The sequence below is a fragment of the Urocitellus parryii genome, chromosome 11, assembly GCF_045843805.1.
Source record: "Urocitellus parryii isolate mUroPar1 chromosome 11, mUroPar1.hap1, whole genome shotgun sequence".
NCBI classification, from domain to species: domain Eukaryota; kingdom Metazoa; phylum Chordata; class Mammalia; order Rodentia; family Sciuridae; genus Urocitellus; species Urocitellus parryii.
Genome location: NC_135541.1, coordinates 42439222 through 42462831, shown reverse-complemented (window position 1 = coordinate 42462831; position 23610 = coordinate 42439222). Strand labels below are relative to the sequence as shown.

Below are 23610 nucleotides of genomic sequence, written 5' to 3'. Positions count from 1 at the left end.
CCCCAGGCAACTGCCAAATTAATGCATTTCTCAATGTGAACAAAACCAGTGAAAAGACTGGACCTCTCAAAATATGCTGCACTCCTCCAGCTGCATGAAAATTAGTTCTTACCTTATTTTCTCACTATACAGAGTAGAATACAGGATATAGGAAGCAGAATTCCCATCTAGGTAAAAGTCAGAAGTCCTGGATTCTGCTATTCTGCTTGATCACTGTCTTGCTTTAGGAAGACACGTCCAGTCTCTGAACCCCATTTACTCTGGAGAGTGGAAATATCATGAACTTCTGAGGAAGGTCTGGATGTGAATCCAGCTTCTTTACATTTTGACTGCATAGCTGGTTTTTTTACTGTCAGAATTCTAATTGCATCATTTGAGCTGCTTACACTTGAAGATTAAAAAAACATCATTATGTAGGAAGAACTGTCATATGGCAAGGGATCAATGATTATTAGTAGTGCATAACAAACAATTAAGTTTATATACATAGATTATATACATAGATGTTAAAGACACATAAGTGCTATTGTACATAACTATATAACTATAACTATACATATATATAATTATGATGATACTTTCTAATAAAGCTTTCACTCTTTTTAAATGATCATAAATATAGGTGATACATGATATACAATAGTATGAAACAGTTTATATTATTTACTATTTAGGATACTTGAATACATATTCCCTCTTTAAAAATAATACCATATGCAAAAGCAAAGGGCTGCATTATTCTATTCCTTTCCACAATAATTAAGAGCCTCTTATGCACCAGACACAGCCATGCATACAACTACTAACAACAGATGTGGTCTTTGCCTCAAATACAATAGAAGTTCAGACAATTATTTTTTAAAAATTAACTGTTTATCCTGGGAATGGTATTTGAGAAATACATAAAAAGTCCACCCAACCCAGACTCAACAGAATTTATCCAGGTGTAAGCAGAAGGCAGAGGGTTGTAGGCAGAGCGAAGGACTTCAGTGTACCAGCTCTACCCAGTTTTGCACAGGGCAAAAGCCATTTCCTAAGGTAGGATCTGTGGGTCTGATGGCAAGAGGTAAGATCCTCATCTACTAATAGAATTTATACAGACATCACACACTAAAGGCTGATCTTTCCATAGTTTCATCCTTCTCCTAAAATGATCAGTGTGCACATCTACAAAAACACAAGAGGGGCTTAGATGATCCACACGCTTTAGATTCCAAATATTTGTGAATTAATATCTAAATGTAACCAATTCTATAATCCATCTCTTGCCTTATGGGAAACCTAGTTTTACTGTCTGACCAGGACACTCATTAGTTATGTGTCTTTGGATAAGTCACCTAACACCTAGGCCTCAATTTCCCCAATGTCAACTGACAACAGTCATAAATCAGCTCAGTCTTCTTTTCAACCAGCTGCATGAGACCTGTATTTTGATGACAGGCATGTTTTTGATGTCACTTCCTGCCCTGTAATTTCATATATTTATCATAAAACCTGATTTTATCATCAGCCAATAACCACTTAGGAAGAAAATGAGAAAAATCCCTGCATAACGAGACCCTTGTGAAATAGAAAGGGAAGTAAAACTCATAAACTTGTAAAAATCAAGCAGCAAAACAATTTAGCTGTTGGTTAACACCAGCCTGGGCTGTGCCTTGCATGGGAAATGAGCTCAGACTTGAATGCAGCAGATTCTGCTTGTTTGGTTAGTGTTTCTAATCAAGGAATATATATTTTCCCTCAATCACAGGAAAACAAATTGGCAGTGGCATATTGCTTTGATATTTCAACCATTTGCTGAATTTCCTTCCCTCCAAAATGTCTTAAACAGAAGCATGAAGAGGCCAAACTACAGAGCCCAGTATTTATGAGCCTATTCAAACCTTATAAAGATTTGATCAGCAAATATGCCAATTGATACACCATAATGTTTTACAACTGCAGTTGTCTTGGTCTATAAAACTTATTATAATTCTGAAGGGATTTCTGCTTTCTTTGCAGACATTTGTTTTACTGCCACCGCGTGGTTCAGATTAGAATCTGCCGTGGTTTTGCTGCTGGGGTTTAAAAGGAAAACAAACAGAGTGTTTTCATTTTTAAGTATAAAATGCAAATAAATGATCCTGAAAGACATCTTCCTTTATTTACTGATTCATCCTCCCCTTTCCATTCAAATATCTCCCCTACCACTCAACACACACTTACACAAAATATTTCCACTTGAATTATAAGCCCCTCATGTGGATTATGACCTACAATGTCAGTGGGCCATTCTACCTGTGAGTCCTTGAATGATTCAGTCTGCTTCTCTGGGCTTCAGTTTTAGAAGGAGATTTGGTGATATACTGTAAGATTTCTTTTTGCTCTGATGACTTTCCCCATCCATTTCTTATGTGGTTCTTCCAATATTTCCACATCATTGTACTTATCAGAGGCTGAATGGTCCTTCAAAAATGTATGTGCTGAAAGTCTCACCTCTGGTACCTCAAAATGTGACTATATTTAGAGACCGGGCCTTATAAGAGATATGATTAAATTAATATGATGTCCTCAGGGTAGACTTTGACTCAATATGACCAGTGTCCTCTGAGGAAGAGGAAATTTGAACACAAAGAGACATCAGGGATAGGAGCACACAGAGCAAAGATTACATAAGGACCCAGTGAGAAGGTGGTCACCTGAAAGCCCAGGAGAGAGGACTTAGGAGGAACCAAACCTGCCAACACCTTGGAGTTCTAACCTTCAGAACTCTGAGGAAATAAATTCCTGAGGTTTAAGCTGCTTGGTCTGTGGAACATTGTTAAGGCATCCCTAAGAAACAAATAGCATATTTGAAACAAAGATGTCAAATAATTCATAAAGCATGTCCTTTGAAGCAAGCAACTGGTGTCTTCCTGAAGAGTCTGTGGCATGAAACTGCCTGAATCCCCAATCCTAAGAGGCCTCTACTGAAGTTGATTGACAACTAAAACCTTCATCTGTGTAACTGTCCATATGCATGCTTAGACAAACATATTTATATTTGCATATAATATGTACACATATATTCGTGTTTACATGAGTATATGTAAATATACATGCACACAAACAGAGATTTGAGAGTGAGGCAAACTTAGATTCAAATACAGACTATATCAATTATTAGCTGGGGGGCCAAGGCAGGACACTTTCTTCTGAAAGACTCTTTTATAATAAAATGGAGGAAAAACAAAATGTATTGATACAATAAAGTAATATAGAAAGTATTAAAGGGAATAATTCTGTTTTCTGTAACCTGTACTTATTCCTCAGGCCAGAAGGAAAGAATTTCCACCCTTTTCTACCCGGCATATAGCCACTTACCCCCAGGGGAGATACAGTTAATGCTGATCATGAAACCTGACAAACATTGAACCACATTTTGACCAGGGGGAGAATGGCGTTACATTAAAGGAAACACCCTCTTTCCACATTACGTTTTGCTGATGCTTCAGTCTGTAATCCAACAAGCCCCTGGCTGATTATACATCTCAGCGTCTGCTCTGCAGACTCCACCATCCCCACAGGAAGGACCGAATCTCAGTTTGAGGGCAGCAGGAAAGATTTCAAACCTATTTTTGTCATAGTCCCAATCTTTAATATGTACTGACTATAAATAAAGATAACATTTGGGTTCCCAATTTGAATACTTATACTAAAATCTCTGTTTATTGGGCTCCAATGTGGAGAAGCATCCAGTCTGCTGATATCAGAGAACAAAATGTTATTTATGTTGAAGTGCTAGAATCAGTCTTAGGAGAAGACTGATGGATCTGGGCAAGACTCATTGCCCTGGACAAGCACACTGGGTTGCAAGTAGAGCTCCTCTTTTGGAGATTCTAATAGCACTAAGCAAAGGAAACAAAAGAGGGCCCCAGTCATGATATGCCGAGAAAACAAAGAGGAGGAAAATCCCATTCTAAGAAGGATCTATGGCTCCCCTACAACTAGCTCTGAGACAGCCCAGGGATGTTGAGTCCCACTAAGTCAATGATTGTAACCTGAGAGAGCAGCATCCCCACAGTGAACATTTGACATGGGGTTGTGTCTGTATTGCCATAATGAATGGTACACATTCCTGGCATCTAGTTCCCAAGGACTGGTGTTACTAAATGTGCTGCGATATTCTTGACAGTTCAGAATGTCTCACCCAGAAGGCAAGTACTGCCTCCACTGACATCCACAGTCTTGACTTGACAATTGAGGCAATTATTCTTCAATCAAGTATTTTCTGAGCTCCCTCATAACAGGCCCTGAGTTAGAATTGATGGGTCTCATATTAAAAACATTTCCCTTCATAAATTTCAAAACATCTCAATGGGTATTTCATGCATTCTCACCAATATAGCAGTGCTATTCTCTTGTGGATTTTTCCTTTCCTCCCCGAGGATACCACGGAAGCCACTTGAGGATAGCACTGTCTTTCATATACTTTCAGATGAGTGTGTTCTCCAGGAGAATGTTGGTTACCTGCCAAGGATGCTTTGGTCCACAATGCTCAAAACCTCAAACCCTCAAGAGACTACATCATATCTGCATGCCTTAAGACTCTCACTGTAACATTCTGTTACGTGTTCACCAAGCACATACTGCATGTGTTCCTGGTCTCAGCGTTTCCCACATCATCTTGTTCTAGCCATGTAATGTACCTGAGCAGGATACCTAGATTTTAGATAAATACAAAAATTGTCATCCTATTTAAGGCTCAGTCCTAGATACCCACAGGGGGGAAAAACACTTTCCTCTCCTTCAACAATCCTTATCCACTTTTGGAAAAAGTCTTCATACTAAAGCATTGCCTTACCACTGAGGCCTAATCCACCAAGTCAGTTCATCACATGGGTCTAAATCCCAGTACACTCAAACTGGAAAAGGCCCTCCCACTATCTATGAAATGAATTATCATTACTGTTTTTTATACATGTTAAAAATTGGCATAGATTAGATACATATATACATGTAACAAAAACAATGAAGTAATGAAGTAAGGAATGAAGTAATGAAGAAAGGAAGGGAGGAAGTCATATGTAAAATGTTTGACATACACCAGGCTCTCAATTAATGTAATACATCACCATTAATGCATTTTGGCCACAACTCTGTTGTTATTTATGTCATTTTTAAAATGAAGAAACTGAGGTTCAAAGTCACCAGATAATAAGTTCACCGTGTTAGGATTCTAACTTAACTTTTCCTGACTCTAGAGCTCAGGCACTTTCAATTGAACCATATTACCTCTGTATTCCACCATTATTTTACTTGTAAAAGTAAGATATTTTTGAGGTCATATAACAACATACATAGGATGCTGTGCACACTACATAGATGTGCTTCACTATTCAGACACGCATTTCCCTCTCCTCGAGTTCTGACAATCATGGTTTTGCTGCAGCTTGCAAGTGAAGCCAAATGAGGAGTCAGCCGTGTGTGGGCAAAGCCCACATCACTCATAGTGCACACCAGTCTATGCTACTCCAGAGACAATAGCAGGTAGATTACAGAAAGTAGTCGGTATCTTTCTTTTCTAATGGGCACAACGTGGATAAACCATAAACAACATTTTCTTCATTTGAAAATGGTAAAGGCAACAGACGGGAAAATTCCTGTTAATAGTGTGTTAGGAATCTTACATATCTATATTTTGTTTGTAAATACAAACCTGTTTGTAACCAGAGTGAATTTTCTGCAAGCTTGGGTGTGGTACATCACAAGGGATCATCGTCATACACTTCTCTTTCTAGCCACATGGAGACCTTGGTCGGTACCCCCAAACCCCATTTTTCTTGGGGAGGGCTGAGTCACTCATTCTGGACAGAGGAAACAGGCAGAAACAATATGTGTGTTGTTTCTAGGACAGAGCACTTGGGAAACCTTCCAGAACTTTCTTCTTTTACCACAGCCATCATGGAAGAATGCTTTGAGAGGGAGGTGCTGTAGGATCCACGGAGACCAGATTGTTGAGCCAATTATGGAGGATAATTGTCCTGGAGAGTTTCCCAAATCCACAGGAGAATATTGTGTGAATGAAAACTAAACTTTTGTTTTCTTAAGCCACTGATATTTAGGTGTTGTTTGTTAGCATAGCATAACTTGGCCTCTTTTGACCAACACCATGAGGGAGGTAATTTCACTCATACCGTAAAAGAAAATGCACATCTCTCTATTCTAATCAACAATAATATATGTGTTTTAATCATATACTCAAGGTCATTTACCCTCTGGCCCAAACTTCCTTTCCTAATTTTGTCTTCCATCTTTTCCCAAATGAAAATAGAAACAATTCCTTGACCATATGCTTCCATTTCTTGATTTTCCTGTCTCTACTTATGCTACTCCTTAGGCTTGGGGTGTTGTCTCTTCCCTTTTCTGGTGTCAAGTATTGCTTTTTAAAAGTGCAATTGATATACTAACTCTTCTGTAAAATCTTCCTGAATCTCACTATTCTGAAGTAGTTTCTCTTGCCTTCAAATTGTCACCTTCATTTCTTGTAACCTCTTCTTGACACCATTGCCTAATTTTTATCTGTGAACATATTTTATCTTTCCTGTTGATTATCTTGAGAGGGGCCCCTAAACTGTTAATGAGTCAGAATTCATCAATGTATCCTCCACAACTCATTGTGGCCTCAAAATCATGTTCAAATTCCATTACTATGTCAGACTATTAATGTACCCATAAAATAAAATAGAAGAAATTAATAAAATGATAAGCTCCTAGAAAATGGGAAAAATAATATAATATGTTTGGAAAAATGTTGAAAAGGTCTTTGGTCTTCATAGGTTGAAGGTCCTATTGGAGTAGGATGGGCCTCTAATATAATATCACTTATGTAAATAGATGGAGATTTGGACACAGACAAGCACAGAGGGGAACATCATGTGAACACGAAGACAGAGTAATGACAAAGATTGCCAGAAAATCATCAGAAGTAAGGAGAGAGGCGCAGAACAGATTTTCCCTCAACATCATCTGAAGCAACCAACCTTGCCGACACTTTGATCTCAGATTTTTAGCTTCTTGAACTATGAGACAATGAAATTCTGTTATCTAATCTACCCACCTGGCAGATCTAGAAAAGTCTACTGCAGAGTCCAAAGTCCATCCATCTCAGCAGTATGTTCTACAGTCTTGTTTTTCAAAAGCCTTGACAGCATTTTAAGAAACCTGACCGTAATTGCATTCTATACTAAGGTCAGCCTGCCCTTGATTGTCTTTTTACCTGAAGTTCCCATTTAGTTATAAAGATCACTGGCTTGAGTCCTGTATATTCCTTTAGTGGAAAAACAAAACAAAATAACAACAAAAAGACAGTGCACTACCCACATGTTCTTTGCGACACAACTCAGTTTAACGTCAGTATAGGTCTCTTCTCTAGTTGGATAGGAACTTCACTGCAAAATGCCTCATTTTTATAGATCTATGATTAAACTGTTCAAAAGAGCAGTTCTTTATTGCTTCCTCTTTATAAACTCATTCTACTTTGACTTATACGGGCAAAACCAAAACATTGGAGACCATTTTTTTTTTCCTCTCCCTTACGCTGTTTGATGATAAGTGTAAAGTCATGAAGTTTTAGGAGGGGGCATTCTTTGGTTCCCTTATTACAGCTATTCATCTTTCTTTGGGGGGAAGGGGAGAGAGAACACTGACTCTATTGGATGGAGATGTTTCTGTGGAATCTTTCTCTGGTGACTCGTAATCTAAAGCTGTTGAATCCAAGGAAGGCAGTTTTAACCACAGTATTTAATCTTATGGAGACATTTATTGCATAGCTTTTTGTTTTGCCTTGTTTAATATAAACCACCAGAGAGATGTTTCTTGGTTATGTCATTTCATAAAGCACAGTGTGAAATGAAAATCCCAGATAAGAAAAGCCCACTCCTCCTTAAGAGTTCTGTCACAGTCTCTGCATTTTGTAAGAGACCTCAAGCCTTGAAACAACACCAATAAAAACACAGGCATTAATAATAATTATAATAACAATGGCTAATCAACATCCACAGAGGAACTCTGGAGAGGAGCTATAAAGACTACTTCTGCAATCAGACCTACCTAGATTTTTATTATAGTCGGACTCTTCCTATCTATATTCCCTTGAGCAAGTTATCTTCTCTTAGCCTCAGGTTTCTCATCTCTAAAATGGGGATATTTATAATTATCATTTCCAAAAGTCATTCTGAAGATTAAATGAGATGTTGAATAACATCTCTAGCACAGTATCTGGAACATAATAAGTATTCATTAAATGTTAGCTATTTCCATAAATAAGGACATAGTTTATTATAAGCCTTTTAGTTGTCTAAGGCCTCCAAGAACATCTCTAATCCTAATAATCTTACAGGGTGATTATTGTTAGTTTGCAGATTATAGATAAAAGAACTCAATTACATGTTCAAGGCCATTTGGTTAGGAAGTGGCAAAACAGAGGTTTCCTGGGATGGGAAAAACGTATCAAATTTCATCTAAATACCATCAATTGATAAAAGAATTGCCTGATAGATCCTTCCATTGTTTCAAGATAGGATTTGTAAAACCTATGAAGATGATGCCAAAGAACAGTCTTTACTAAAATAACTGGTTTAATCAAAGTCAATTCACTACTCCTTCAAACCTCATCATAGATTTTTAAAGTGAAATTCAAACTGTCATCCCATCAACTAACTGTACCCCATATGTGAACTGTAACAACCCAAGGTTTAAGAGTATTATTCAGGACCTTTGGGGAAAAGTGGGTGAAGCATCTCTCAAAATATCTTATGCAAAAGGAAAAGCTCTTGCTTTTGTGTCTGAGAGTTCTAGAATCCAGGCTTTTTGCTTTCTTTTCCATCATCCGACTGGCTTGTTTTTCAGTTCTGCTTTCCTCTGTTGATTGATTTCTTCCTCTTCTCTGGGAAAAAAAATAGACAGAATATGTGGACACAAATATTTGCCAACACCTATCCTCACAGTCTGGTAACCCCAACAGATCAAAACCCTCTTTCTCCTTCACTGTCTGCATGTAGATCATGGGTAAGAACTCTGTTTGACCTTAACCCCTAGAGTATGATCAGTTAAATGAAGAAGCAGGATGAAAGTCACACTTTCACTGACAGCCACCTCTAGGATTCATTGGAATGAGAAAAGAGGTTCCCAAAGAAAAGGCTGTAATCACAGAAAGGCAGAATGGTCAAGTGTACTAAGTTCTGCTTGATACTGTGAGTACTATGTTCACTATGGTCTTTTTTTCAGAAAGAAATTTTGAAGTTTAATTTTATTAAACTTCATTAATTTATTCTATTCTCCTTCATTATTCAGTCAATAAAAAAATTGCAGAGCCCTTACTATAATCTAAACAACTCTTCCATGTATTTTAAAACACATAGAAGAAAAGAAAAAGCGTTATTGAATAGCATGAATAGCATTGTATTAATTTTTCCAGTGGCTATTATAATAAATTAACATACTCTTGGTGGTTTATGACCACACTCTTACAGTTTTGAAAGCCAGTTGTGTCAAACAATCTCACTGGGTACAATCAAGAGGTCACCAGGTTCCTTCTGGAGTCTCCTTCTAGAGTCAGTGCCCTTGCCTTTTCTAGCTTCTGAAGAGCATGTGCATTCCATGCTCAGGAACCCTTTCTCACACCACTGTGACCTATTGCTTATATCCCCCATTCTCTTATTCCTCTTCTGTAATATAATCTCTCTCTGAGTCCCCCAAAAAGCCAAACTAAATAAACCAGGGTAATCTCCCCAGCTCAAGATCCTTATCTTAAGCACATTTGTAAATTTCCTCTTACCATAGAAGGAAATAGCCACAGGTCCTCGAGGTTAGAAAACAGACATCTTGGGGGATCATTATTCAGCTTTCCATAAACATAATTCAGGAAAGTGTAACAATCAAATAAAACAAATAGCCACACTCTCAGGCAAAGCACAACATACTTCCTAAGAGAGAAACCACAGATTATATATAGAACAAAGAAATCACTTTCAGCTTCTAGAATTGTTTGCATCTTGATATACAGTGATAACAGCAAACATTGATATTACCCATTTGGGGTCAGGCATTGTTTCAAGTGTCTTGCTTACATAACTCAATCTCCACAATAAATCATCCTCGTTGTACAGAAGAGGAAACTAAGGCATAAAGGTGTTAAGTGATTTCTCAAGACCACATTGACAGCAGAGCTAGGATTTGAACTCAAGGTATTTGGTTCCCAAGTGAATACTCTTGATCATTTGAAAGGAAATTTAAGGAATGTTAAAACAAATTGAAACAATGAGAAAATGGAAAGGCATTGAGAACAGAGTGAACCGGATGAACAAAAGCAGCAGACAGGGAAATGAAAGGCAGATTCAGGTCAGTGAGTAGACCAGGTAGGGTGCAGCATAGTGAGCCTAGGAGAAATAGTAAGAGATCAAGTAAGAGATCTAGCTTTAGGTCAGATTGTGGAAGACCTTGCAACCATGGACATCATGTCAGAGCAGGGCCTTGAGAAGTCTTTGTTTTAATTTTTAAATGTTTTATTTTTAGTTGTTGGTGGACCTTTAATTTATTTATTCGTTTATATGAGATGCTGAGATCTGAACCCAGTGCCTCACACATGCTAGGCAAATGCTCTATCATTGAGTCACAACCCCAGCCCATGAAGTCTTTTAACATAAGAAAAAGTTCAGAAATTTGTGATACGCAGATCTACATTGAAATCTTGGCTTTTTCACTTACCTTTATGTCTTAGGTAATTTCCCAACACCCAAGCCTCATTTTTTTTTTTTTTTTTTGCTCTTTGAAAATAGGAATAAAATTAATTTACTGATAAATTTATAAGGTAATAGTCATATAGCTCAAATAAGGGATCTAGTGTATGAATGGTACGCAATATTATTATCATTATATTATTATTTATTGTTGTCCCCAATTTCACATTTAGGTCCATGTTATTGGTTTCCCTTGCTTTCCTAATGAGGAAACTTAACCTCAAGGAAAAGAAGAGATTTACCTAAAGCAATTTAGTAGAGAAGCAAGGATTAGAAGAACCTAAAGTTTAAGAATTCCAACTATGCAAATTTCACAACAGACAAAGAAGTCTAAGGGAAAGAGCAAAAAAAGGGTGACCCACAGGTGAACCAGATGGGCTTCTAAGAAACACACACCTTTGAAGAAGCGCGAATGCAGTTGTGGTGCACCTGGGCTCCTCACCTGCCAGCGCCACGCCCCTGAGCACTTTCTCAGAGGAGGGCCCGCGGCCACCTACAGTGCCGGGAATAGGGTCCCCGCCCGACGACAGCTTTCTGCGTCCTTGACGACCAGGGCGGGAGCAGCCTCCTCAGGCGAGCCAGGCGCTGTGATTGGCCAGATCCCTGGGCTCCAATCCCCACCCGGTCCGGGTCCCCCGGGGTCTCCTTCTGTGGCTTCCTTAGGAGAAGACCGACCGCGCACCTCTGAGCTCCCTGGGTGGGGAAACGCCACGTCGGGTGAGACTGCCCTTTCATGCTCTCCCGGAAAAGGTCTCCTGGCTGACGTTCCACTGCTGGGCGCGGAAGGGACTTGACAGTCACAAACTCTGGGCATTGCAGTTTCTAGACAGCTTCAGAGAGGCCGCAGGTGTCCTGGTTGGCGGGGCTCACAGATTGTGGGGCTTTCCGCTCACTACGTGGAACTGGGGTCTTAGGAAGGATCCTGGTCTGGCTCTCAGACCAGAGTATAGGAAAGACCTTTGTCCCTACTCTATAGGACCTTGGTAAAATCGCAAACCCTCTCTGGGCTCGCTGCTCATTCCTTAAAGCGAGCATTTGGAGTACAGTGATTTCTACATGCCTCTTGGATTCTGAGAGGCTTCATAAGAGAATGGTCAGCACGAGGCTAAGTTTACAGAATTTCTACCATTTCCCTTGGTGTCGCACCTGTTTAAACACCCAGTGCTTATCTCCAAAAATATCTCAGTGTCAGGTTCATTGTTGTGGAAACGGATGGTGACATCAAAGTCCCCTTTCCTGTGCACAGTGGTCCTTCAGGCACTGGGTCTCATTACATTCACCCTAAGTCCCTGAGAGCAGAAGTGGGATTATTGCGATTTCACAAATGGAAAAGTAGCAATACAGTCGAGTTGGGATGCTTTCTATGACTGGTTTCTTCTTTGACCTCACAAGACTCACATCTGATGGTTTATAGTGCAGGAAGGCAGAGTCATCTAATGACTCAGTAGGTCTGCTTAACAGACCTACTGTCTGTTGGGAGTTCCAGCTTGGCTACTTACTGCATATGTGATGCTCAGTAAGTCACATAGCCACGTATACCCATTCCCTCAAGTGTAAAGCAAGACTTTGAATAGTAGTAATAAAGAGGATCTGATACTTGTATTAAAAGTAGGATACCTGTATTCATATGGAAATTTCATCTTCAGTTTTTAAGAAGCATCGGGCAGGTCAGAATGACTTTTTCTTTCTCTTTTTTCCTTTTTTCTTTTTTTCAACTCTTGTTTTTTAAGTGCCTTTGACTGAGATTGTGAGATAATACAGTGCCTCTGACTGTGCTAAGTGAGATAATGCAGGTGTGGGGGTGGCAAAAATTCCACCTCCATTCTCTTAGGGTCATGTCTGTGCCCAAGAATTAAATCAATTAATAGACAAAAAGCATATGAAGTTATTTAATACAAGTTTTATGTAGCATACGAGCCCTCATAAAAAAATGAAGACACAAAAAAGCAGAATCAGTATAGTATGAATTTGACAAGAATAAAATATTGTGATGAAGCAACCGAATTATGTGGAGAGACTTAAAAGATAAGAATTAGTTTAACAGGCTCTGTGCAGAATTATTTCAGTATCAAGTTTCTCATCTTTGAGGATAAGGATGTTGCAACTTTCACATGGGAATTTCATCTTCTGTTTTTAAGGTCAGAATGACTTTTTCTTTCTCTTTTTTCTATTTTCTATTTTTCAACTCTTGTTTTTCAAGTGTCTCTGACTGAGGCTGTCACTATGCCAGAGCATTCTTAATCCTTCCTAGGTAAAGCAGTGTGTTCTAGTATTGTTGATGTTGTTGCTTTTGTTATTAAAAAGGATTCTGAAGTTGCTCAGTGAAAAATCAAAAGGAATGATTTACTTATTTTTCTACCTCTAGAGATTTGAAGGCATTTGAGGAAGAATCATGTCTTCAGTTTGGAAGACTCCCCCTAGGTCAAATGCAATGCCTGATATCGTTGTGAAAATCATTGGAAGCAAACACTTTCGATACCTTGCAGAGAAGCCAAAGATGTAAGTTTCCTGCTTTAAAAAAATCTTTATTTCTTAGATGACAATGAAATTTTTTTAACCCAGAAATTTACATTTTAAAAATGCCATCCATGGAAAATTAAGTCATTAAGATGCAGCAGTGGGGGTAAAACAGTGTTGATAACTTCTATGTGCACTGTTTTCCTGATATTTTTCATCTTTATAATTCCCCATACTCCTTAATTACTTGGGTTGGTTTTCCAAATAGATGGGAAATATGAGCATTATGAAATTTATAAATATTAATGGAGTATTGCTGCTTCTTTTCATCACATTTGTAATCTACCACATGTAGTAATTTGGGGATAGGGAGGGAAAAGAGGGCTGTTAGTCAATTTGTTGTGAATTAAAGGAGTGGGATTAATAATGAATCATAAGTTGTAAGGTTTTCACTTACTCTTATTCGCATTGGATATTCTTTTAAGCAGCACCTTACAGAGCACAGGTGACATGTCTTTCTTCCCTTCCCATCACAGCTACAGTCAAGCAAGAACACTCCTATGTATCAAAAAGTCACTAGAAATTTGGCACAGAAGGATATAACTGGCTCATCCTTGCAGAGTTTTGATGGTTTCACAGAAGAAAAGCAAGTGTTAGACCTACCTTTCTTATAGAGGGCACTCGATAAATATCAGCTAGTCAAGAAGTTTGCCTTTTCCTCCTGGGATTGTTTCCTTAGCAATTCCCTCAATTTCAGAAACCCACAGACTGAATAAATAAAAAAAGATATGGCATCATTGAACATAGGTACAGAGAGCAATGGTTACTAAACCTGGCTCTTCTCAAAATTGACTAAATATACATTCAGGGTCCAACACAAAACCAACCAAATCAGACCCTCTAAATGCAGGTCACCAGGAATACAGTTACAAAGGACAGGCTTCACAAAGGCTGTTGGAACTCCATTGTGTTTTGCCTCTGCACCATCAGTATTGTCAGCCCAGAGAGATCCCAAAGTGAGTGCTGTCATCAGTGTCTGTCAGCACAGAGAAATGTGCTTGATGGCACATGACTGAGGCAGTGGAGATCCCTGCAGAACTGAGTGGTGTGAATTCAAATCCTAGTTCTGGCCAGGCACAGTAGTGCATGCCTGTAATCCCAGCATATGGGGAATCTGAGGCAGGAGGATTGTGAGTTCAAAGTCAGCCTCAGCAAATTAGTGAGGTCCAGAGCAACTTAGCAAGACCCTGTCTCTAAATAAAATATAAAAAAGGACTGAGGATGTGGTTCATTGATTAAGGACCCTGGGTTCAATCCCTGGCACCAAATAAATAAATGAATAAATAAATAAATAAATAAATAAATAAATCCTTGTTCTGTTCCTTCCTGGCCTTTGATATTGGGAAAGTGATTAACATTCCTGACCTCCAATTCTACATCTGTAGAGATTAAACAACACTTATTTAGTAGGGTTGTTAGGAGAGTTAAGTGAGAAAATGTATACCAACACCTTTTCTGTGCATATGATGGTCTGCATGCTTAAAAAAATGGTTCTGCTATTATAACTGAAGTATGTCCTGCTATGGAAATCTAAATGATTAATGAAAAGCCAAATCCTTTTCTATGAAATACTTGCCATTGCTTTTATATTCTATGCCTAGCAGGCAGGTTATCTGTTTTGCAGATGAGGAAGCTAAGACACTGTGATGAGGTAAGCAATCATTTCAAGATCTCCAGTTAATTCTCTATAACTGTCAAGTAAGGAGAATTAGACACCTGGCTCAGAGCTCCTACCTGAAAAATGACATGACCACTCTCCTGATTACTTTGTTTCCTGAGATTGTTTGTTTAGCCTCGTTCTATTCAAAAACACTCTACTTTTCCAGGTACATCAAGTATAATATGTTTCTAAAATGAAAGGGTAGAAGAACCCTTGTCCTTTTATAACTGGGAAAATTTTCCTGGATCATATGAGAAGGTACTCCACCTTTATTTTTAAACTTCAGGAACCAGGGAATAGATAAATTATAATATTTATATTAATAAATATTAATATAATATAAAATATTAATAATATAATATAGATAAATTATAATATTTATAATAATATTTATCTCTTCTGTGACATTCTAAAACATGGAATTATTTTTATGTAGAAGGTGCTTTATGTTTTCTATGAACTTGATACTATTGCGGGGATGACATGGGACTATTAGTGTGCTTTGCTAAAGTAACTGTGTATGGTTCAAAAATAAACACTTGTGAGATGTTTTTTGTTGCTGAGATAAGGAGAAACCTACCTTTAGACTGTCACGTGTGTCCTAGAGTTCCTCTCCTTCAAAGTGTCTACACTGAGGGTCTTTGGGTTGAAATAGTTGAACCCATTAGCCAAAGTCTATACAAGAAACACAAGTAAAACCACCAAAAGGATAATCTGAATTAAAAGACAATCACAAATTAATAATGGATAGAAAATAAATCTTCAGATTTTACCACATGTGACTAAGATTTCTTATAGGATACATGTTAAAATTTGAATAATATACCAGACCTGAAGATTTAGCCAGCATGTGAGCTTGCTAAGATTGCTGTAACAAGCTACTGCAAACTGGGTAGCTTAGGACAACAGCAGTTTATTATTTCACTGTTTGAGAAGTTTGAGGTCCAAAGCTCAGGTGTCTGCAGATCTGTGTTCCCTATGAAGGTACCAGGAAAGAATCTCTGTCTCAGGCCTCTCTCCTTGCTTCTGGTAGTTCTCTGGCTTGTAGCATCATAACTCTAAGATTTAGGGTTTTTTGCCCTGACTCCACCTATGTTCAAATTTCTCTACTTTATGAAGACAATTCCCTCCCTACTCCAGTAGGACCTCATCTTAATTCATCACATCTGCAATAACCCAGTTTCCAAATAAAGTCATCATTTAGGTGTGGGGATTAAGATTTAAACATAGGGACTTGGTAGAGACAATTCAACATTAACAATCAACCTCCTATTTTATGAATGAGCAGAGACAGCAAAGGTCCGTGGGCTTACAGCAAGGTGCTAAAGTTGTGGATCAGTTACAAAGAACTGAGACTGAATTGGAGCACTCCCTCCCTCATCCCTAGGTTTAGCTTGTACAATTGTTGATGTAAAGGAAAATACTCAACACCTATTAGTATACAAATTTTCTACCAGGAGATCAGCCTACAGAGATCAAAAAGTGCATCAAGTGGCTTGTATTTTGTACCACCAACATTTATTTTTTAGATCACTTGCAAAGGAGCTCCTTGCCTCTGATTTTCTTGTTCTCAATTCTCCTCTCTGAAACCTTATTGTTCAGTGTGTAGTTCATGGACCAGCAACACCATCCTCACCAGGGGCCTAGTTACAAACAGAACCTCAGCACCATCTCCAGATGCACTGGGTCAGAATTTGTCTTTTAGCCAGATACCCAAGTGACTCTTATGCACACTTCAGTTTGAGAAGCCCAGTTTCAATTATGGCCAGAACGATCTTCCTAAAATACAAAATTGATCATATTGTACCACCAGCAGCCCCAGATTTGCCTGCTGCTCCTGTGGCTCTCATAACACCTCTACAGATACTTATTGGTGACTTCACATACATTTCTTTCTCCCTCCTTTAACTGTAAATTCTATATGTACAACTATATCCTCAGCACAAAGGACACAGTCTTGTACATGTTAAAATCCCACTGCATGAATTAGAGCAACATAGTTGCCAAAAAAAAAAAAAAACTAAAGATCTAGAAAGATAATACTTGGTTGCTTTAAATAAATTCAAATCTAAAGACCCATGCTATTAAAATAAGCATGCAGATGTTCCTCTGGAACCCTGATGAGTGAACTTTGATACTGTATCCAGAGGAAGATATGCCAGGGGACAGCAGACACATTATTTTTTCTTCCTTTACAAAAAGGAAATAAGAGTGGGGAATAAAAATCACAGAGCCAGAGGCTTGTGGACCATCTCTGGCAAGTTGTAGGCCAAAGAATTAAATATAGCATTAATTAGGAAAACGAAACGTGAAAGTGATGATCTCCAAGAGTTGGTATATGTTAACTGAGAACAGTTTGGGCCACACTCATCCTGTTCCCTTTATTGAGGAGATCACTGCAGCCCAAATGAAGGAAATGATAAAGACAGAGTATCTTTCCAGGTCAACAAATCACTAAGAACATCTTTCTCATAAAGTCCTGAGACAAGACAGAATTGTGCATTGAACACTATTGAGGTAGGTGACATCCTGTAATGGTCCGATCTAATCTGTGGAATTGTATTGAGTTTCTATTCAATACAATTCCACAGATTAGATAAGTTATAAATAAAATAGGCTTACTTTGGCCCATAGTTCTGGAGGTCCAAGTTTGAGGACACATAAATGTTGATGGACTTCTTGCTGGCAGAGCCTAGCAATGGAGGAGAGCTTCACATAGCAGACACAAGTAGTGTTTGTGTGGTGTGTGTGTGTGTGTGTGCACACATGTGCATATGTCTCCCCTTCTTATAAATTCCCCAGCATGCAATGGTGGGGCTTCACCTGATAACATTATCTAATCCTAATAACTTCCCAAAGGTCCTACCTCTAAGCACCATAGTCATATTAAGTTTCCATCCTTTTAATACCCCACAATGGGGACTTAAACTCTCACATGAGTTTTGGAGGAACAAACTATATTAAAAACATAGTATATACCAATGTGGTGGTGATTAAAACAATTGTTATAAACACAACCAGCTGGAGGTAGGAAGGATTTGTTTGTGGCCTTGTTCTTATTCAACAACTTTTGAATTCACAATCAAAGGAAGACAGACAAATGATTGTACATGTAAGGAAGTCTTGTCAGAAAAAAAAAGGCTAAAACTAACAAGATCAAATCAACAGAAAATATACACAAAGTTTGTCTTTAGATAAGTGGACATGTTTGTGATTATGTGGTATAAACGTCTGTTTGGTCTGCATTTGAGCTTCGCATGTACTGGGCATATCCGGCCAGAGAGATCTGAGGCCCTCTGCACGCAGTACTCTGGAGTTCTGTTCTTCATTCCGGATGCCATATTATAAGAGGGATCCTGGCACATTAAAAGTGGAGATAGCCAAGGGCATGATGAACAATCCATTGTGGTAGAACCAGGATGTGGCATGTGTCCCAGGGGAACATTAGAACACCTAAAGTTCTAATGATTGGAGACAAAACATGTAAGCAATGTTCATCCAAATGGGGATAGTGCAATGAGGAAAAAAAGAAAAGGATTATAGGGGTATATGGATCACAAAGGATATTTCTGGAAGGCCTCTCTGAGCAGGTGACTTTTAAACTGAAACTGTGGAAACATGCAACCAGAATTATCCACGAGAATTATCTCAGGTTAGTGAGCAGTGAGCTGACTAAGACTGGCTCAGCCTGCATCCCAGGGAGCAGGCTTCTGCTACCAATGTTCCCTAAAATGAGTAGGTTCTTTTCCCCTTCTGTTTCAGAAGAAAAGGCTGCAACTTTCCACAGGCCACAAGTTCTCCAGATATTGGGCATGTGGTTTTTCCACCAACCTCTAAAAATAACACTTAAGTTGAATGCATAGAGCCCAAGCAAATTTTTTAAAATCTAAGATTTCCTTGTGTTTTTCTTATAAAAAGTATGAAGTCAGTCAGAGAGGCCAGGAGGGCTAGACTTCTGGGCTGTGTGCCACCAGAGGAACTATGGGTTTCATTCTACCTATGATGGGAAACCACTGGAAAATGAAGAGCAGAGGAGAACACATCATATTTCTATTTTCTAAAGGATGTCTCTATCTAATCAGGGAGTGAAAAGAGAGACGATTCAGGGTCCCTTTATGGTAATCAAGGCCAGAGATGGTAGCTAGTTGTAGTCCCTAAATAAACTCTGAATAAACTTTTGTGACTTAAAAATTCAAGAGCAGTGCATGCTGTATGCATGTGTTGAAATATCACACTGTACCCCATTAGGAGGTACATTGTTATATGTTAATAAAAAATGAATTAAAAAAATAAATAAAAATTCAAGAATCCTACTTATTTATTTTAAAGAAAAAATTAGTCAGAATACTGCATCTTTGTATCTTTGCTTTTCTCAGTACAGAATCTACATAATACCTTAATATCCATGAACTTAGTCTCTTCTTAAAATGGAACAAGAATATCAGACAGAATTGTCTCCATTTTCATGAGTTCAAAATGATGAAATATGAAAATCATGTTTCTCTTCAAAGCTTCACTGCATTAAACAGTTTCTTCATTACACTTCTACAGTGACTTTTATTTTTTTGTTTTTGATTGTTTGTGTGTTTATTCTAGGCACTGTTAGAAGTATAAAGAAGAGACCATTTGGGTTCTATTATGGTGAAAACATTGTTTTTTACATCTCCTGAAGTGTAAGACCAAGTCATAGGTCCTTAAGAGTTCAGGGCATTATGTGAATGAATGCTAAATGAATGCTTTACAAAATAGGTGCCTACTGATCCCCAATCTGAGACTCTGAGATAAATGTTGTTATTTTTACCATTTGAAATTCTATATTTTAAAAAAATCAAAGTCAAAAACAAAACAGTATTTACAACATATATGATGAAAAAATTAAACTTTTTGTTGTACAAAGAGCTCCCACAAATCAATAGGAAAAAGATTAACAGTCCAATTGCAAAACTTGGCAATAGAACTTGACAGAAATTTACAAAAGAAGAAATAAAACAAACAGGAGATACATAGGGAAATTCACATCACATGTTAATCTTGTTTACAACAAGATTTCAACTCAAAGTTGACAAGGGTTTAGAGAAAAAAATACACGCTAATGGACTTTTTCAAGTATATTTATCTAAAGCCTTAAAAGTCTTTGTACTTTGGCATGAAATATATATATATATATATATATATATATATATATATATATATATATATATATTCTGTAGAAATAATTGTGGATAGATATAATGGTTTAGTTTCAAAGATATATAAAAACGTGTAAGTTAGAATGTATAATTAGAAATCCAAATTATGATGACCCAGGGAGGGTTTGGTTAGGAAAGAACTAATTATAAGACATAGGCTGAGATTAAGAGACCATAAGGTACAATGTATGAATTGTGGTCTACTAGAAAACAGCATGGAGATTCCTCAAAAACTTGGAATGGAACCACCACTTGACTCAGTTATCCTACTCCTCAGTATATACTCAAAGGACTTAAAATCAGCATACTACAGTGATACAGCCACATCAATATTTACAACAGATTAATTCACAATAGCTAAGCTAGGGATCCAACCTAGATGCTCTTCAATACATGAATGGATAAAGAAAATTATGTATACATACACAATGGAATAACACTCAGCCATAAAAAAGAATGAGTTTATGATTTAGCAGGTAAAAAGATGATCTGGAGACTATCATGCTAAGTGAAATAAGCCATTCCCAAAAAACCAAAGGCAGAAGGTTCTCTCTAATATGTGGATGCTAACACACAGTAAGCGGTAAGGGAGAGTAGAAGTTCATTGGATTAGACAAAGGGGAATGAAGGAAAGCAAAGGGGGATAAGAATAGGAAAGACAGTAAGTAGAATGAATTGGATATGACTTTTGTATATTCATATATGAATATTTGACCAGTGAAACTGCACACCATGTACAACCATAAGAATGATATCCTAATTAGAAAAAGTAATACTCCATGTATATAAGATATGTCAAAACTTATCAAAAGCCTAGTCTCATGTCTATCTAAAAAAACAATTTAAAAAAAAAATGAATCATGTCTAACATTTGCAAGATTGGTACCAACACTGGGTCTGAAAAGATAACTGGAGGAGAATGTTACTAAAACTAAATGGAGGAAGCATTCTGTAGCTCAGGCCACCTTGAGAAAAGTCATAGCCATTGGTCAGGAGACACAGGTAACCTGAGTCAGTGCAGAGCGGGAACCACCTCCTGCCAGGGCTATCCATTGGCCAAAAACAACCAGAATCAGAGGACATGGCAGCTGTTATGAGAGTCCATACCAGTATCTGAGATGGAGAAGAATGTCAAGGATCTGAGAGCAAAAAGAACAAATTTCACAGAGCAGCAATGTTTAAATGAATAAAAATTTGGCAACAAAAATAATCTTCAATGCATAGGATACAATGAGATACTATTTAGACATTTAAAATATTATAGTGACATAAGTATTAATACATTGATATGCATATTTTCAACTGGATTTTTTAAATTAAAAATTACAAAGCTATATAGTTTTCCTTTGGTTTACAAGTAAAACAAAATAAAAGTTTCTGTACATGTTTATGAAAACTTTTTTATAGATAATATAACACTTTGTCACACTTAGGTTAGCCAGTTAAAATTTGGAAAAAATACAAGTTTATACTTCTATGTATACTTTTAAATCTATGATTTCTCCATATATCCCTGACTTAGTTCTACCAAGTTAGATAAAATAACATGCTAGTAAATACTGTTCTCGTTTCCAAAGACCATGTGGATGCATTCAGGGGCCAGTATAGAGACAGGACTTTTATTCTACATCTTGAGTTGACTAGAAGATCTGACTCAGAAACTGTGCTCTAAAGCATGGAGATAATTGTTGAAGAGGTCATGCAGTGGCACAGTTACTTTGTTTACACTTGCTAAAGTCAACCCGGAGAGAATGCAAATGCAAAGGACCCTGAATTTCAAGCTGGTAGTGATTGGTTCAAAGATTTAGAAGCTGTGCATTCTGAAGCCCCTGGGGATAATCCACCTGGGTACATCATAATACAACAATGTTTGGGGGGTGGTTCCCTGTAAAATTAAGGAAGCCTGATTTATAAGAGCTGATTTGAATGCTAATTAATTGTCCTTGGTGTTTTTTTTTTTTTTTTTAAGGTGGGGGATTTCTAGAATTTGTATTTACCATGATGAGATGTAACAAAGTTGGAGACAGATTTCATTAATTCCTTTTTGATCTATTTAAATAGACTTTCCTCAGTTCCTATGTCCTGTGACACCTTGTTCTTTTGAACATTAGATTTGCCTATGGGTAAAGAATGTTTTAGAAGCCCAGAGGAAAGAACATCTCTTCTGTACCTAGGTGATGAGGGAGGTGTTTTTAACGGTAAAGAGCTTTACCTTGTGACTAACACAGAACTACCATTTGTCCAGGGTTCTCTGAGAACCAGGCTGGGAGCTCAATATATTATCCATCTTATCTTGATAAGATTTATTTTTCTCATTTCAAAGATGAGAACCTAAAAATTGGAAATGTGAAATAACTTGCCCAAAGTCACACAGCTTAATTATGTTTGGGGCTGGGATTCAAACTCAAGTCTTTGGGACATAAATTGCCTGGCCTGGTAAGTACTATATACTGTACTGCCTGAAACTACGTGTAAATTTAGCAATATATTAGAAAAGGACTTCATTTTGTTCTCCATCCTGTTGTTTCTCAAACTTTGTTGTACATAGGAATCATCTGAGATGTTTTCTAAAATATAAATTTTCTTGTCCTGTTTCAGAAATTCCACCTTAATAGGTTCACATTGATACATGACCTCTTTTATCATCCAGCTTCCCACATGATTATGGATGGGCAGTGCGGGCTTAAATGTCAGAAATCACTGCCTTTTTCTCTAAGAACAGGCCCACCCTCCTACCTGGAATAGTTCTCCATCCCATCCATATGTCATTTCCTTTAGGAGTCATTTCCATCTTCCTTAAGCAAATTTTATTTGAACTTCCCCTATGGTTCCATGTCTCTTTTTATATAACTTCTATTTTTTCTATGATCACACTATATTATACATTTCTGTTAAAATGTCTGCTTCTCCATTTAACGATGAGATCTTTGAAGTCAATACATTATAAATACAATGTGTAGATTGTACACCCACCCAAACTCTACTAAGAAGGGTATCATGCATAGTTAAAAGATGGATTTAAAAAAACATCAGAGGTCCCAATGTATCTATCACTGCAGTTTTGTATATAAGTGAGGATAGGCTGCAGGAAGACAGAAATGTTGAGATGGGATTTTTTGTAAGTTAAAAGTAAATCATATAAAAGAACAATTGCTATTTTATTTAGTTATTAATTTTGCAGCTGTTGCCCTAATTTGAGATATCACTTTTCTTCTGTGAAATACTGAACTTCAAATGCCGTGAAAAATAAACTTGAAATATTTTCATTACTGTGAGAATTTTTCTCAATGTTATGAGGAAAGAAATGAGCTACTCTGGGAATAACTTTGGGAATGTAATGAATTCCCTTTCTTAAAGAAGGTACAAACCAAGACTTAGGAGTTCTGCAGGAAGACTAAGTTAGAAGATGGACTAATTGACTTTCTATGATATTTTTCATTAAATTGATTAAATTTTAAGAGGAAAAGATAATTTTAAAAACCCTATT

At 37.5% G+C, this 23610-nt stretch overlaps 1 protein-coding gene across 1 annotated transcript in view; it reads left to right on the top strand.

The window, feature by feature from the left end:
• Positions 1-12970: 12970 nt before the first annotated feature.
• The window catches only part of C11H1orf87 (chromosome 11 C1orf87 homolog), an 83016-nt gene continuing 72376 nt past the window's right edge, over positions 12971-23610 (top strand). Inside the window, exons 1-2 of the mRNA XM_026407235.2 lie at positions 12971-13008; positions 13123-13256. Coding sequence (XP_026263020.2) covers positions 13150-13256 — 107 coding nt within the window. The 5' untranslated portion in view covers positions 12971-13008; positions 13123-13149. The remainder of the gene's footprint in view (positions 13009-13122; positions 13257-23610) is intronic.